General features: G+C 33.6%; 1 protein-coding gene across 9 annotated transcripts in view; it reads right to left on the reverse strand.

Annotated features, from left to right (window-relative positions):
• LOC105798161 (KH domain-containing protein HEN4) overlaps window positions 1–16820 on the reverse strand; it is a 38366-nt gene extending 21546 nt beyond the window's left edge. For 4 of the 9 annotated variants that reach the window (XM_052620734.1, XM_052620733.1, XM_052620735.1 and 1 more), the window contains exons 1-6: window positions 16665–16820; window positions 14957–15551; window positions 14081–14509; window positions 13734–13991; window positions 13358–13621; window positions 13043–13101 (exon numbers count right to left, since the gene is read on the reverse strand). In XM_052620734.1, the coding sequence (XP_052476694.1) occupies window positions 13043–13101; window positions 13358–13621; window positions 13734–13991; window positions 14081–14509; window positions 14957–15529 (1583 nt within the window). In that variant the 5' untranslated portion in view covers window positions 15530–15551; window positions 16665–16820. Of the gene's footprint in view, window positions 1–12033; window positions 12533–12690; window positions 12753–12876; window positions 12967–13042; window positions 13102–13357; window positions 13622–13733; window positions 13992–14080; window positions 14510–14956; window positions 15552–16664 lie in introns of those variants that run through there. The other 5 variants (XM_052620737.1, XM_052620738.1, XM_012628106.2 and 2 more) reach the window with 5 other exon arrangements.
• Between the last annotated feature and the right edge of the window lie 790 nt (window positions 16821–17610).

The following is a 17610-nucleotide window of genomic DNA, read 5'->3' on the forward strand; positions in this document are numbered from 1 at the left end:
CTTATTTGGATAGATTTATTGTTGTATTTATTGACGATATATTGATTTATTCCAAAATAGAATCCAAGCATGCTCAACATCTGAGAATCGTACTACAATTTGAGAGAAAAAATAATTGTACGCAAAATTTAGTAAATGTGAATTCTAGCTTCGCGAGGTTGGATTTTTGGGTCACATAGTATCAACAGACGGGATCCGAGTTGATCCAAGTAAAGTTTCTGCTGTGATGAATTGGAAGACTCCGAAAAATGTTTCAGAAGTGCGAAATTTTCTGGGTTTAGAAGTTACTATCGACATTTTGTTAAAAACTTTCGATTATTACTTCATCGATGACCAGATTATTACAGAAAAATGTTGAGTTTGTTTGGTCCGATAAGTTACAACAGAGTGTCGATCAGTTGAAGAAAATGTTGACGAAAGCCCTAGTGTTGACTCAACCTAAATCTGGAGTAACGTATGTTGTTTATAGTGATGCGTCTCTCAACGATTTGAGTTGTGTGCTTATGCAGGTAGGGAAAATAGTACCTTATGCTTCTCGTCAATTAAAGTCGCATGAAAAGAAATTATCCTACTCATGATCTCAAGCTAGCCGTGATTATATTCGCTTTGAAGATTTGGAGACATTATTTATTCGGCGAGAAATGTCTCATGTTTACAGATCACAAAAGTTAAAGTATTTGATTACTAAAAAAGAATTGAATTTGATACAAAGACGATGGTTAGAATTACTGAAAGATTACGATATGGTTATTGATTATCATCCAGAAAAGGCTAATGTAGTTGCGGATGCACTTAGTCGAAAGTCGTCATTGTTTGCACTTCGAGCGTTGAATGTTCATTTAGCTTTAAATGAATATGGTTCTATATTAGCAGAGTTGAGAAGCAAACCTCTGTTTCTACAATGAATTCGAGAATCGCAAAATGAAGATTCGAGGTTGACGATGAAACTAAAGTTCATCCTGAATAATTTGAGTTCAAAGTACAGTGTTGATGATAATGGTACATTGCGTTATCTCGATAGAATTTGTGTCCTGAATAATCTAGATTTGAAACATCATATTCTTTCTGAAGCTCACAACAGTACATACTCTATTCATCCAAGTAGCACGAAGATGTATTATAACTTGAAACAAATGTACTGGTGGTCGGGTATGAAACGAGAAATTTGTGAATTTGTAGCTAAATGCTTGATTTGTCAACAGGTGAAAGCAGAACATCAGGTATCGTCAGGTTTACTACAACTTGTTATGATTCCTGAATGGAAGTGAAAGCGAGTCACGATAGGTTTTGTATTTGGTTTACCTGTAACTTCAAGAAAGAAAGATTTGATCTGGGTGATTGTTGATAGATTGACTAAATCGATACATTTTATTCCAGTCAGAACAGATTTTACACTCGAGAGATTAGTGGAACTATATGTATCCGAGATTGTAAGATTACACGAAATTCTGACATCTATTATTTTAGATCGAGATTTACATCGAGATTTTAGAGCAAACTTCAAGAGGCTCTAGGCACTAAACTTCATTTCATCACAACATTTTATCCTCAGACTTACGGGTAATCAGAACGAGTGATTCAGATTCTAAAATATATGCTGAGATGTTGTATACTTGAATTTAAAGGTAACTGGAAAAAGTACCTACCGTTAGCTGAATTTTCTTATAATAACAGTTATCATTCTAGTATAAAAATGGTACCGTTTGAAGCTCTTTATAGAAGAAAATGTAAAACACCATTGTATAGGTCAAAATTGAGTGAATCTAAAATGGTGAAAATTGATTTGATCTGAGAAATAGAAGACAAAGTTCAAATTATTCGAGATTGTTTGAAAGCTGCATCTAACCGTCAGGAATTGTACGCGGATCTAAAAAGAAAAAATCTAGAATCTGTGATTGGCAATCGAGTATTCCTGAAAGTTTCTCCGTGGAAGAAAGTGCTGCATTTTGGCAAAAAGGAAAGTTGAGTCCGAGATTTATAGAATCGTACGAGATTGTTGAAAGAATCGGCCCTGTAGCTTATAGATTAGCTTTACCCTCTGAACTCGAGAAAATCTATAATGTGTTTCATGTTTCAATGCTGAGATGGTACAGATCTGATCCTTCACATGTGATTTCTCATAGTGAGATTGAGCTACAGCCAAACTTGACGTATTCGAAAGAACTCGTAAGAATTTTAGCTCAGGAAGTGATAGGTTTTATACGAAATACGTTATACATGAAATTGAAAGAAAAAGATATTGTTATATGAAATGTCATGATGAGGTATAAATTGTAAAATAAGTAAGTGATAGGTGAAATGTATAATAACAATTATTAATGGAATTATGAAAGATTATTAAATATTGAGTCAAGTTACATGTGTTAATGAAAAAGGAAGATATAATTATACGAAGTATTGTTATAAGGATTAAATGGTAAAAAGTGTAAAAGTGACATGTGTATATTATGACTTGCCTAAGTAGACGAGATAAAAACTAGTGGAATATTAGTGGCATGCCATTAAGAAACCTTAGCGCGCTCTCTGATTATTAGCAGTTAGTGCTCTCTAATTATTTGCACGTCAATGCTCATCAATTAGCACAGCTGTGTTCTCTGTTCATCCGTTCGGCGGTGTTCTGTTCCGTATATCCTGTGTGTTCTATTAAGTATACTGAGCCTTTGAAAAAGGTACAAAACTATTTTAGTGATTATTGAATTATATAGATTATATGTGTTGAAAAGTTTTGAAATTGAGAAAAAAATATGGTTGAAATAAGTAAAGTAAATTATTAGAAATTTTAGCTAAATAGAGTAAATGATAATTTAAAGCAAATCATGTGATTCTAGTATTATATAGATGTTAATTAAATCAAAATGTTTAGTTGGTGTTTAATGAGTAAATAATAAATGTGGACCTAATTGTAAGAATAAGAGAATTGATTGGTAAATTATGTATGATGAATACAAACAAGTCATTTAAATGTTTCTATGTAGTAAAAATAAATAAGTTATCATTTATAATATAGATTATAATCTAAATATTTGTTGTACTTACTAAGCTAGAAATAGCTTAACGCGTAGGTTAAAAGTAGAGGAAAAAGATTTTTGAAGATTGAAGACACCTCATCTCATCACATCAGTGGATCCGAGAAAGAGCTAAGGTATTAATTTCTGCCATTTCAGTAAATGGCATGTACCTAGGTGTGTGTATTAAGGTTGTATGTGATGCGACTTAAATATTTACTTAATTCATATGAAATAGTTTAAATGTCAATTAAGTGATATAACAAAATTAGATTTTAGACTACTTAATTACGATTTATATTTGAATTAAATTGGCTTAAAATTTGATATGTGAACAAGGGTTAAACTAGGTAAACTTTAGGAATTAATTTGGCAAATTATCCCTTAAATTTCAAATTTAAACATGATTACTGAAATCCACACAGTCACGTTCCCTATTTTTCACAATGGCCCTTCTTTCACTTTAGTATATTGTTTTAAATGTAAGAATGGTAAAAAAAATTATTTCGGCTTATCTCGAATATCAATAATTAATATACTAGAACAACGAAACTAATATGTACAAATTATAATGTTATTTTTATTTAGAAATTATTATTAGAGTTTCTGAAAACCAATGTAACACTTCTATACTTGATCCGGTAATCAGGTTGGGTATAGGGGTGTTACATCTTATGAGCTTATGTTGGCGTGTTTCGAGTGGACCAACTCTTATGAGCTTTTGTTTGGCATATTTCAGTTGGATTAGCTCTTATGAGTTTCTGTCTGGTGTATTCGGTCTATCTGATGATGTACTCTTACCCGTAAGTTGTTCTTCGAATGGAAAATCTTGGTAAGGTAATATGTTTAATGAATTTGAAAGATATGTTACTTATTCCACATTGATCTGAATTGATGAACTTATCGATTGAAATTATGAATGACAGGGAGTTCTCATGGATGATTATTATTGTTAGAATTATTATAATTAGTTCAGTAAGATCTATCGATTAATATGTCGAACTTACTAAGCTCCATTAAGCTTACTTGTGTTGTTTAATGTCATTGTAGATTCTTGAAAGATTGGACGATCGGATCGATACTCAAGTCACACTATCTAACTCATCTCAATAGTTTTTGGAACGTTTAATACAAATTATATGGCATGTATAGGCTATTGTGTGGTTTTGGTTATTGTTTGGCTTATGTAAATATTATGAAAATATTTTGTGCAGATAAACAACTTAAATATTACATGAGAGTGAGGTATAATTTTTATGCTAGTATGAATGGTATATATAAATGAAATGTTGTGATTGTGGTACCTTTGATAGGTATTTTGATTAGTTATTGCTTGAATGAATCATTGAATTGAATTGATGTTTATTTTGATGTATAATTATATATACTTGTGGTACCAATGATGGTACATTGGTTAGGCACTTATTAGGTTGGTTTTGTTGTGTTTTTGGCTCAATTAATGTCATTTTGAATTGGTATTTTGTTGGTATTTAAGTTTCTTAAGGTCCAAGCAAACTTGAAACGGTAAACTTGTATTTTAAGGTCCATTTTGGGGCCACACGGCCTGAGACACGAGTGTGTGTCTCAACTATGTGTGACACACGGCCATGCGACACGGCCGTGTATCCCCTGCAGGTTCAAGGCATGCAAGTCAGACAGTTACACGGCCTAGCACACGGGCGTGTGGGGCCATTTCGAGAGTTACATGGCCTAGCACACGGGCATGTAGCTTAGTCGTGTGACCCAAGTTAGCGAGTTACATGAGCATGGACATGATCGTGTGTCCCTATTTCGAATGTCCATGTGGCCTGAGACACGGACGTTTGTCTCAATCGTGTGACCCCTACAGTCTAAATTTTTCAACTTTTTTTCTAAGATTTTCAAATGCTTTTGATTTAGTCCTGAACTATTTCTATAGTATTTTTAGGACCCCGAGGGCTCAATTAAGGGACATTATGAATGTATTTGAAGTAATTAGATTATGTTTGCATTGATGTATGAATTGAATGGTTTACTATTTCGTTGGTCCGGTATTACTCTGTAATCCTGTTCCGATGACAGATACGGGTTAGGGGTGTTTCAATAAATCACCTAGTAAAAGAGACACTAGAAGTGGAAGGGTGCTCAAGTACTGCTTTAACTTCTCAAAAGATTGTTGACACATTTGTATCCACTAAAAGGGACATTTTAACAGTTTGAAGAATGGTAGGCATTTGTCAATAATCTAAGTGATGAGTCATCGTCATATGATTATTTTGGACTATATCTTACTTATGTTTGTTTGGTTTCCTGAGCATTTTTATATGTTTTAAATTCATTTTAATGATTTGACCTCTTTATTTGTATTGTAAATATTGTGTATTTTTAGTTTTTTTATGCATTTAGTTTCAATAAAATATTTCATGTGAAATTTGCAGGTAAAACAAATTTGGGAAGAAGATTTCAATATATGAAACCATGAGATTAAATGCATTAAGCCTAAATTTGATCCAAGATAATGAGTAAAAGTTAAAAGCTCAAAAGATTAAAAATTTGTAATTTGAACACTTTCAGAACTTTCAGTCGAAACACTTCCTAGTGTTTCGATCATGTCTCGAGCTTTAGGACTCTATTTTAGGTGTACCTTATATCGTCGAAAAGGGGATTTGAAGATCCATTCAAATATTGAAACACCAACGCCAAAATGCATCAGGAAGAAATTCAAAAGTAGAGATAAATTTACAAGTTTCACATTAATGGACAATTTTGATGCATTTTCGTGTTTGGCTCATATCTCCTAACATAATTAGAGTTTGGAGTTGAAATTTTTACATCATATAGACCATCAATCAACTCTCTTGGACCTTTCCTATTGAGAGCTGTTAACTTGGACCAAATGAGTCATCTTTTAACATGTAAAAAATGCCTCAAAAGATGACAAAGAAGTAGGCCTAAAAATTTATTATTAGCATATCCTTTGTATTGTCATTTTTCTCTTCACAAATTTCTATAAATAGTCTTTGGTTTTAGCATAGTAGACATCTTAAAGTTGAGTTGAAGATCATTTGCTTGTTAAGTTTTTGTTTGTTTCATTATTCATGTAAAATCTCAAGTTTCTTATATCTAATATGTATATTTCATCTAAGTTTGAGTTTTTTACTTTTGCTATGTAATTCTAAGTTTTCAATCTTTGAGGTGAAAGGGTGAAACTCTTGGGAAATATTAAAGTAAATTCCATACTCATCATTTGAGCTAAAATTAATTATCAATCACTTGTTATAATCATACTTGAAAAGTAAGATATTTTATTTGTTATAGACAATATATAGCACAATGAATGCTTGGATAAATTAACCTTGATTTGTTGTAGACATAAAATTGGCAAAATATATATTTGAAATCTTTTTATAAGTCTTGAAGTTATCAAGTGATTATAATACCATATGGTTGAACTTTCATATTGCACCATCATCTGCTTATGGATTCTTTTGTTAAACTTTTAGACTTATTGGACAATCATTTTGGACACTTCATTGATGGACATACATTTGCTCATGGATTCATATGCTTAATTAGCGGACGTACATTACTAGATCATCGATTGTGACCTCCATTTATGTATGGATTTTAATTGAGTAATAGTATTAAGCATTAAAATTTAATCTTAATACGACACTAAGAGTTGATCCCAACACCAAGAGTTGATCCTCTAACCTCAGCATATTTGGTGTTGACTTTTTATTTCTAGTGTTTCTAGCTACTACTTCCATTATCAATGCTTATTCCAAAGTTAAGTGTTAAATTTCTATTCTAACATAATATTTATAATCTTGTAAGTTCTAATCAACTTCTCTTTCAATCGACCTCAGACTCCCAAGATTTTATTACTTGAATATAACCTGGACTTAGGTTGTAGACCTAGAAAGTCACTATGACTAAGGGATACAATCTGTCCAGTTAACCGTTGAATTTCCTTGGGCTTCTACGGAGGAGTCATTTCCAAGATGGCCTTATTTCTTTTTGGATTCACTTCAATCCCACTCTCAGATATCATGAAACCCATGAATTTCTTGGCACTTGCTCCGAAAATATAGTTATTCGAATTGAACTTCATGTTGCATTTGTGTAGCACCGTAAATACTTCTCAAAGGTTATTGACATGTTCCATGGTGGCACTTTTGACAATTATGTCATTTGAGTACGATTTCATACATCTCCCTATTTGTTTCTAAAATAGATTACTCACCAACTGTCGATAGGTAGCTCTTGTATTTTTTAGACTGAAAGGCATCATCCTGTAACAATACACATTTTCAATAACGAAAGATATCTTCTCTTGGTTTTCTTTAGCTCTAAATATCTTATTGTAGCTTGAAAAAACATCTATGAAGCTCATATATTGGTGGCCTGCAAAAGCATCCTCCTATAGATCTTTGAAAGGGAGCAAAAAGTTATCTTTTGGCAATCCTTATTCAAGTTGGTGAAATCTACACCCGTTTTCCATTTGTTTTCGGATTTGGGCACCATTACCACATTGGAGACTCAATAAGGGCATAGGACCTATTGCAGTTACAACCTTCTCAACGAAGAATTTGCTATTCTTTTTATTTACTAGTTGTGCACCGGGATCCACCCCTAGGGAATGTTGAATGACAAACGAGTGAATTCCTGGCTTGTTTGTCGCAGACCAGGCAAAGACATTTTGACATTCCGTCAACAAGGAATTTCAAAAGATTTTTTTCTCTTCAAAGGGAAGGATGGAAACAATCTAGGTAACCTTCTCAAGGTCTTCCCGATACAATTAGATGGATTCCATTGTTTATGTTGGTTGTGCCTTGGGAAGTTGGGTCTCTAGTCTAGCTTCAAGGCTTTCCAAATCAATTACCATCCTTCTAATGATATTGGCCCCCATCAAAGGATGAAAATGCAATGTGAAACAAGCTGGAGAAAGGTGAGAAGGGTTGATATTTCCCTGTGAGTTGTAGAGAGACAATGTGACACTCACAGGCCGTCTTCTAGTTGATTTTTATATATCCCTCACCCGTGAGGGTAGAGAACTTGGCTTTCATAAATAAGGTGGCTATCACCACTTTAGTCATCCTCATAATTGACCTTCTAAAAATGGCATTTTAGGCCATCGAATGGTCAACTACTAAAAATTCCACCATTTCAGTAGTGGTGTGCTCACTAAGGGCTATAAAGAGCAATAGACCCTTTGACAACAACAGGTTTATTCACAAGACAAACTGGACTTGCCAATTTGAGTCGTGTCCTTAAGGCCCATCAAATAGAACGCTTTGGCGAAGGGTTACCTTGTCGGGGGAAGGTGTAAAAAAAACCACGAACTTTCTCAACTTCATCTCCCTCCAATCCTCTCATATAGGTTGAGAAGTTTGCTCAGAGTGTTCCAGATAATGATATACCTCAAATGATGATAAGTAGTTCCCGCAATGAAAGCTTGAATGGCCCATTCATCAATGGTTCCCCTTCATGATCATGGTGGCTGTATTGAATCAACGGATGTAATACAAAGGGACTCACCCACTCTTTAACGAATGATCATTAAGTAGGCTAGGGATTACTGGAGTGTTTTATTGGACAAGAAATGACTCATGAGTTGTCCAGCTAATTGGTCAAAGGTATAAATAAACCCTCGTGATAGTGGCAGGTATCACTATCGAGTTGTCTAAGAGAGGGTCATAGAGAATACCTTGCACTTAATTCCATCGGAGGCTATTAATATATTCATGTGGTTGTAATACCGAGCCAGATGATCTTCTGAATCCCCCCGACCTGTTATATACAAAATTTAGGAACTTGAAGAAGGTTGAAATATTGTTTGCTAGTACTTTTAGGACAAGTGACCCGTTGGAGAAGTTTCAAACAGATTCATCTATTTTAACCCCCTTTCATTTTCTAACATCATCTTAGCCTTGAAAATCCTTAGTTGTTCTTCTTGATAGTCATTATTGTTACTTTGAGAATGTTAGAATGCTACCAAGAAGCTACCATCGTCTCTGTGAAGGTTGTTAAGGTCGTTATATTCACGATTTCCTCAGATGGTTGACTTAACCTTATCTTTCTAGCAAACTGGAGTCTCTCTTCTAGGCCTTCCCACGTAGGTCTCAATTCGACAATCTACTACTTTTGTTGTTATTTGAAGTAGTGTTCTTGATTGGAAAAGTACTACTCTAGTCGTTGTAGCTTCTCTTAGGTTCTTAAATCATGAGACGAGAGCCTTAAGGCTTGTTGATAAGAACCTTGGACTAACAAGGTGAATGTTATCTGCTCTATAAGTCCAAGAAAATATGCATTAGGTGATGGTTGATGCTTTGCGATGGCTGAGGGATTTGAAGCTGCTAGAGGGATGGGGTTAACTGATACAGTCGAGATAGTTAGGTTGAAGCTCAAGGGTATGTTTAAAGCTTTCATGAACTACTCTAGAGTAGGGAGAAAGGCATATGCATATTGTAACGATGGTCCTACAAGAGAAGAAGAAAAAGGGATTTGAGTAAAACTCAAACTAGAGGAAGATCATGAGCTGTGTTTGATGCAGGTGTTAGTTGGAGTGATTAGTCAAGTTGGCCAAATCAACTATGGTTTGCAAAGTCTTGTTGTCCACATTTATCGCACCAATTGTTGATACAGTGATACAATGAGGTACAAAAGAGAATGCAATGATGATTATGGAGGTCAGTTCATCTAGCTGGGGCAAAAAGCCGAAGGCTACAAAGAGTAAAAGTAAAGAGGGTGTAAAAACTAAATGTTGAAGAAAAGTTTATAAGAGTATAAGCTTGCATGCTTGGAGAGTTGATCGTTTGTTCAGCATTTGTGTAGGTATTTATAGGCAATGATCTCTTTTAACTACTAAATTGACAAAAGTTAACAATGTTGTAAATAAATTTCAATATTTACGTACATGGTAAATGCAACTATATTTCACGATCCCCCCTTTTTACTTGTTCTACCAGGGTTGAAAAATGTAGAGTTATTAGATGTTCATATATTTTTTTATTAATTTCATAATCATAAAATGACATTATCATAGTAAAAAAAGTTCCGTTTACAACTTTCGTGACAGTTTCCTAGTTTTTCTTACTCCTAAGTTTTAACATATCATTTGTATAAGCTCTAAGCCTCTACCTAAATTCTCACAGCAAGGTCCAACACCTATGTTCCGTTAAATCTTGCAATTAAGTGATATTCAGCCATTCAAATCTGATACAAAACAAAATGAACATTAAAAGAATTTTGCAGTGAAAGCTGCATATTCAGACACGTTCAATTCAGTTTCAGTAGAGGTCTTGGTATGCTCAGCAGCATCAGTTGATTTTCACCATCACCTATAATAGCTGAACCTACCGATTAAGCAATGAGATTACCACATCGAATTCAGGGTTTAGTTTATTTATATTTAAATTCAACACCTGCAATCAGTTCTTGTGCGAACTAATCCCTATACCTATAGGTTAAATTAAAGAACAAATTGATCGTTTCTGTAAAAATTGTCAATTTATACATTTAAAAACTAATTGCTGACAAAATAACCAAACAACTACAAGTGATGTGCTATGTGTACCTCATTCTAACGTACAAGGACCAATTTTTAACAATAAAAATTAATAGTGCAAGGGTCTCCATGGTACTTTTACCATTCTTTTATGGCCTAACTATAACCTCCACTGAAAAATATTTATGTAACAGTAGTAAAAACAGTATGTGTTCAAAATAAAGCATTGAATCAAACTACAGTCGTGCCAACAGTTACATTGGTTCAATATTATTCAAGCAAAAACAGAAAATAATAAAGACTAGGTTTATTTTAGTTACTAGAAAAGAACCGGGTTAAGCTATAGATCGAATAATACGGTAATAGCAGCAATAAGAGTTTAGATTAAATAGCTCCATCAAAATTGTTACATACAAAACACATTAAAACGCAATACAAAATAATGCAACAAAGACATTATGCACCTCATCATTTACGGCATACGTATGCATTCTCTGCCTCAGCCACTTTGAATCTGTCTTCCCCGAAACTTGGAATAAAAATGAAGAAAGAATTTACATATAGCACTTTTTCCCAGGAAAAAGAATATATACACCAGTGACATTCAGAACCTGCCACCAAATCAATTGCTTGTATAACATTCTAACTAGTTATGTTACTCTACCCATTCATTTTTCTTTAAGTACCTATGTCTGATGCATAACCAGACATGGGTACGAGGATACGGCACTTGAAGAAATTGAACATATCCATGTCGGACATATACCCAAGTCTGAGTAACATAGCTAGCAGTCTAACCATATATCAAACGAACATCCACAATACTATTACAGAGATTAAGCAATAACTTACTAGTGTGTTTCAAGCAACACAATGAATTCCTTTATTCCCTCAAGTCACAACCAACCATTATAAAAGAATTAAGCTCTTACCTTATATTTGAGGTCTTTGTGCAAGACAAAATCCAAGAACCTACATAATGTAGAAAGACACCAATACATAGTCCTTTCACATGATTATATTGTCCTTTAATTAAGTAATCCATTGGTAGCATAAACTAGCATTTTTTTTTTACCCTAAAACAATGCCATGTCTCAGAAAACACTATTGAGGAGTTGAACCCTAAAGGTTGATGACTAGATGCCATATTGTATCCCCTCTATCCATCGAACACTGTTAGGCATGGATGGAAGATAGAGAGAATGAAAAAAGGCGAGGAAAAAGGGGGGAAGAAGGTTCTTTATCCTTTCTGATGTTTAACATAGAGCATGGAAAATAAACATAACAGTCAATTTAAATAGAAAGAATCCACTTATTTAACTTGCTCATATTTTCCTCTTACCAAACGAAGGGATGCAAAGAAAAGCTACATTCTTCCACCTCTTTCCTTCCTTTTTCCCTCCTACGCAACATAGTTTAACATGTTGTAGACTTCTTCTATAAGTCTCAGGCGATCAGTTAGGTGGATACCAATGGACTTCTTGATTAAGGGTGTCATTACAAAGACTCAAGGACCATTTAAGCTGATTTAGATGCTAATAAAATAAAAAGAAAATGTCTGTATTCCAGATTATGTCTTCACAGCTACATTTTAGGGTAAACCGGGTAAGCTAAGGATAAAATTCCATCATAAATTGAGACAACCGATGAAATTAAGAAAATGCAGAAGACAAATGTCAGATAATAAACCCAGCACTCTCAGTACAGCTGACAGTGGATGGAAGAAGGTACAAGGTTTAGAACCCCTAAACAAATGCAAACTACAAAGAGAAAAAGACGCAAAAAAAGGAAATAAAAGGCAGCAACAAGCATGACGGCTAGCTAGGTTCTTGGGAGCACACATAACAGAGCTTGGTGTTTTTGGTGGCATGGAAATGGCAAATTTCAAAGAGAAAAATAAAATCTCCACGTATATTTGGTCCTTCTAGGTAGTAGCATCAGGGTGGGCCATGAGTAACCCTGGTTCATCTGGTCTCCAGGTTTAAGCAGGCTTCATCAAAGTAGGCAGTAGGCTAGATTCAGGCTTCATAAGTCTCAGCTGTTTTAGTGGGATCGGAAAGGCAACAAAGGGAAAACAAGAGCATCAGATACGTAAATAGGGAGATCGGATAGGCTATGTTATCAAACTGTATACACGTAACAAAATGAATAGACATAAGAATACCAAAATGAAAACTACAATCTATCTGCACGTACCAATCATGGAATTTTAGTAACCATAGTTTTAGCGCCGGGAAACAGAGGTATGGCTTGATAACCTGGTAAGAGAAGTTAATGATGAATACTGAAGAATCCTAAGAGAGTGTGTATGTACTAACCTAAGGAAACTAAAAGACTCAAAGAAATGCTTGGGAAAGAGCAAATTGTAGACTGGCATTGTACCCTCGAATACAACTTTATGTGATGTAGTTCAAATATTTAAATATAATGTTTATGATAGTGCAATTACTCCATCAGCCCCAAGCACTTTTCCTGCATTAAATGATACTAATGGCAGTCATGTGAACAACAAGAAATATGTTCTTTCAAGGCAAGAAATTATTCTCACCCAGAAGGACCACCACGTCCTGAAGAATAAGCTCCATAAGCACCGGTGGTACTACCAATCTACAAATAATATTTAAGAATCATAATTATTAACTATCAGCATAGAGATAGCGATAGAGAGAGAGAGAGAGAGGGAGAGAGAGAGATTGGGACAATGTAAACAAAATGAGAAAGCTAAAATATTGAAGGGAATAAGGATTTAAGGGACTAAAATTATTCACTTGATAAATGGGATAACGAAGTCCAACAAACTATATTTCTACAATTCACCCACCTAAAGTACTGTAAAATAGTAAAAGTTGTCAAAAGCAAATACCTGGAGACCACCATAACTTCCATAGCCATCACTAGCAGCTAAATCACTAGAGCCATAACCACCAGAAAAGGAGTGCACACGTCCATGCCTCTTGCCCTCTCTACTTTCATAACTCAAACTGTCTGTTCCTTCAGTTGGCACATGAAGATACGGTAAAACTGGCACTAACGCATTAACAGCACCTTCCCTATCAAAAAGATTTGCTCTTAACCGTGTTGTTATTTGTACAAGGGCATCCTTTGCAACATCAAGGTCTCCAGCAATCTGAATAATAACAGATCAACCATGTTCACTCTGTTTGTATAATTTTTTTTTTAAAAAGAGCCAACAAATAGAAAGTAATTACTAAGAAAATCCTATATAAATGATAGTACACCTGAACCATCTCATCATCTTCAGATGCAATTTTTGGAAGATTCTCCTTTGACAGGATACGGATATTAGCTTTCGTGATCCGTCTCATCTCCGTTACAATAGCTCCTCCTTTACCAATAAGGCAACCAATACGTGAGGTTGGCACAAGTAAGCGGGTTGTGAATGATACAATTCCAGAGTCTCTTTCAACCTTCTCACTGCATCTAGGTTGCAACCGTGCAGCAGCTTCGATAGCAGGTGAATACGTATCCTCAAAGAACTAATACAGCAGAAGATTAGGAACCCCGTCGAAGCATAGCATAGATACTTCCACAAGACAAATAAACATAGCAAAGATGAAAAGCTAACCTCCTTAGCTGATATAGTTATTAAGCAATCATCTCCATCTGTAGTTGAGCTATCTACTTTGATGGCTGCACCTGATTCCTGCCTGATCTGGTTGATTATAGCACCACCTTTGCCAATCACTCCTCCAATATTAGCAGTTGGACAAACCAAACGAAGAGAAAATTCTTTTGATGACATCTCATCCCTTGGAGCTGAGTACATAGAGCGTGGCCATTCTCCAGTGTCACCTTTGTATCGTCCATAAGGTCCAACCAATGAAGTTATCCCTACAATCTGGGCACCAGCAGCCGGACCAAGCATTGCACCAGCAGCAGGATATGCATTTGACACAGCAGAAGCAAGCAAGTGCTGAGATCGTGAAGGGTTCTCATGAAGGCGAGATGCAATTTGATGCAGAGCCTTCTTCACAACTGCAGCTTCCCCAGATATCTAAAGCCAAAAAGTAAATTAAAATATAAAAAGGCCAACCATCTAATAACATTATTAATATAAAAAAGAAACTAACAATATTACAGATAACAAACAAAAGAAAGTGAAAATTTCAGGAAAAAACACATAAAAAACATAACATATAAAAAGCATGCAAAAAACAGTCTCAAAAGTTATAATTCATAACCTGAAGAACTCAAAGGTGAAAGATTAAATGCTGATTTTGTCAACTACAGCAATCAAATCAACAAAATCTTTGTCAAATGTTGACCCTATACACAAGAAAAGCTTCTTGCCAATGCTTTCAAAAATTTGAAACTAATCTCAGCATAACTTTTTCCCATGTGGGTGTATGGCCTTAAACTATGTTTTAAAGGGGAGAAGAGATTGCTAAATGAATAAGCAAAATCTGAAAGTACCACAACAATAATCAAATAGTCAAATTACCTGTACAAGTTCATCTGTGGACAAGGCACAAGAAGGTAAATCGTCCTTAAGAATGCGAATCTGAGCACCAGTTTCACTACGTATGTTCTGAACGATCTGTCCACCCTTTCCTATAACACATCCAATCTGATCAGAAGATACAAGAAGCCGAGCAGTAATTTGGTGGCCTTCAGATTCGTCATCACTGTGCAAATCTTCTGCAACAACTTTGTCATGCACCCTGAATAAAGCATCTTGAGCAGGAGAAACAAAAGTATCCCCATCTTCAAGGGCATTTCTCTCATCTCTAGAGCTATAGATAGTAACCACGCGCTCATCAGAACCAGGAATTGTTTCACCAATTCTAATCTTTGATTTAGTTTCTGCTCTTAATTGCTTAACAATCTCCCCTCCCCTTCCAATAATGCTTCCTATCTTTCTTGCAGGGCACAAATACCTATATACGGTATCGTCTGAATCAATAACAAATTGTTCCCTGTCATCACCTGCATTTCTCCTCTTATTTGATCCATTCTCAGAATAGCCAGAGTGAGAATGAGACCGCTTCCCATAGCTATTCCTCTGACCCGCCATTGTTGTCAGCAAAAATAAATACCTGGTTCCAAGACAATAGTAAAACATTACAAATACTAATTGAACCAATCTTGAGGATCGAACCACCCAAAATGTAAAGCACCAGCACAAAATGCTCATCAACAGACCAAATCAATAACTAAATTATTTTCATTTTTCAATCATCAAAGCATAATGCAGATAACATTATATCTCCACTTAAATTTAATTGTTGGTTTGAGTTTCTTAATGAACAGTAAGACACGCATAAAATTTATGATTGAACAAACACTAGATTCCAACAATGTGTCCATTTTTTTTTTGGTCAAATAAAATATTTACTCATAGCAATTTCGTAAGAAAGAGGAAAGCAAAGAGCAAAACTATCAGTAACAACATTGAAAACAGAACAGTTATATAAATCTTTAGCGCTCCATAGCTCAGCTTTACAACTAGACAAATTCAAAGATAAATTAGTAACTGTATCTCAACTTTGACCCACAAGTTTATCTTCTTACATAACAAATTAAAATCCCACTTCAAATCACCCATCCAAAATTAATATAACAGACAATAAATCTTTAGCAATTTCTCTTTTTTTTTTTTTTTGGTCAAATAAGATATTTACTCATAGCAATTTCTCAAGAAAGTGGAGCAAATAGCAAAACTATCAGTAACAACATTGAAAACAAAACAGTTATATAAATCTTTAGCACTCCATAGCTCAGCTTTAAAACTAGGCAAATTCAAAGATAAATTACTAACTGTATCTCAACTTTGACCCACAAGTTCATCTTCTTCCATAACAAATTAAAATCCCACTTCAAATCACCCATCCAAAATTAATATAACAGACAATAAAGGGAAACCCAGTATTATAGAGATTCAATTACGAAAAAGAATAAAAATTTCAAACCCATAAATTTAAACAGCATAAATATAAATAATCTCCAAAAACTAACACAAAATAATTAGATTCAATAAATAAACTATAATTCCTCTCATCAAATACAAAAGAATGATAATTCCAGTAAAAATGAATCAAAAAAGATTACAAGTGCAGAACATGTAGATTTTAGATCTGATTAAAAGAGTATTTAAAAAAAGCAAGAGCAATCAGAGGGGAATTAATTGCCAAAAGATAATGGGGTTTTACCTGAGAATTGAGATTGATTCTCAGTGTCTAAACAATCAGATTTTTTTTTTTAAATTGAAAAAAAAAAAGAACTAAAGAGAGAATTTGGGGGCGAAAGATATTTTGCCTTCGTGAGCTCTTTTACACTTTTGATTTCTAGGGTTTGTTTTTTTTACCGTTATGGCTTTATTTATTTATTTTCTTTATTAGGTGTTTTTTCTTCAATTTTGATTTCTTTTTCTATTACGAAAGATATTAATTAAGCCCTTTTTTTTCACATTGAACTTTTAAAATTTATCAAAAGACCTTAAATTTAAAAAAAAATAAGCCTGTGTTTATTAAAATTATAAAAAATTAAAATCAATAAAAGCTAAAAATATTATTAAATTTTAATAAAAGAATTCAAATATTAAAATTTTACTAAAATTAGAAATTTTTTATAAAATAGTAAAAATTTATAAAATATATAGAAATATAAAAAATTATAAAATTTTCTAAAGTCAAAAAAATTATATAAAATGTAAAGAAATATAAATTTAGTAAAAAATTTATAAAATTATCGTACCAAAAAAAGTATTTTATAATTTTACTATAACTTTTATTGATTTTTATTCTATTTATCATTTTTGCCACATGCCACGCTATGTTGTAACACATGATGACTTTAATTTAAAAACTAGGGTCATTAATTTTTATTATTTTTATAAAATTTTACAATTTTTATTTTTACGATTTTTATAAAAATTCTAATTTTAATAAATTTAATTAATTTTCTAAAATTTAATTATTTTAAATTTTAATTATTTTCTAAAATTTATTATTTTTCTAAAATTTATTATTTTTTATTATTTTTACTTTTTAATAAGAGCATGGGCTTAATTGTTTTTTTGAAAAATTTTGAGGGTCTTTGTGATGCATTTTGAAAGTTCAAATACTCAATTGAGTGGAAAAAAAAGGGGCTTAATTA

The sequence above is a fragment of the Gossypium raimondii genome, chromosome 9 (genome assembly GCF_025698545.1).
Source record: "Gossypium raimondii isolate GPD5lz chromosome 9, ASM2569854v1, whole genome shotgun sequence".
Lineage (NCBI taxonomy): Eukaryota > Viridiplantae > Streptophyta > Magnoliopsida > Malvales > Malvaceae > Gossypium > Gossypium raimondii.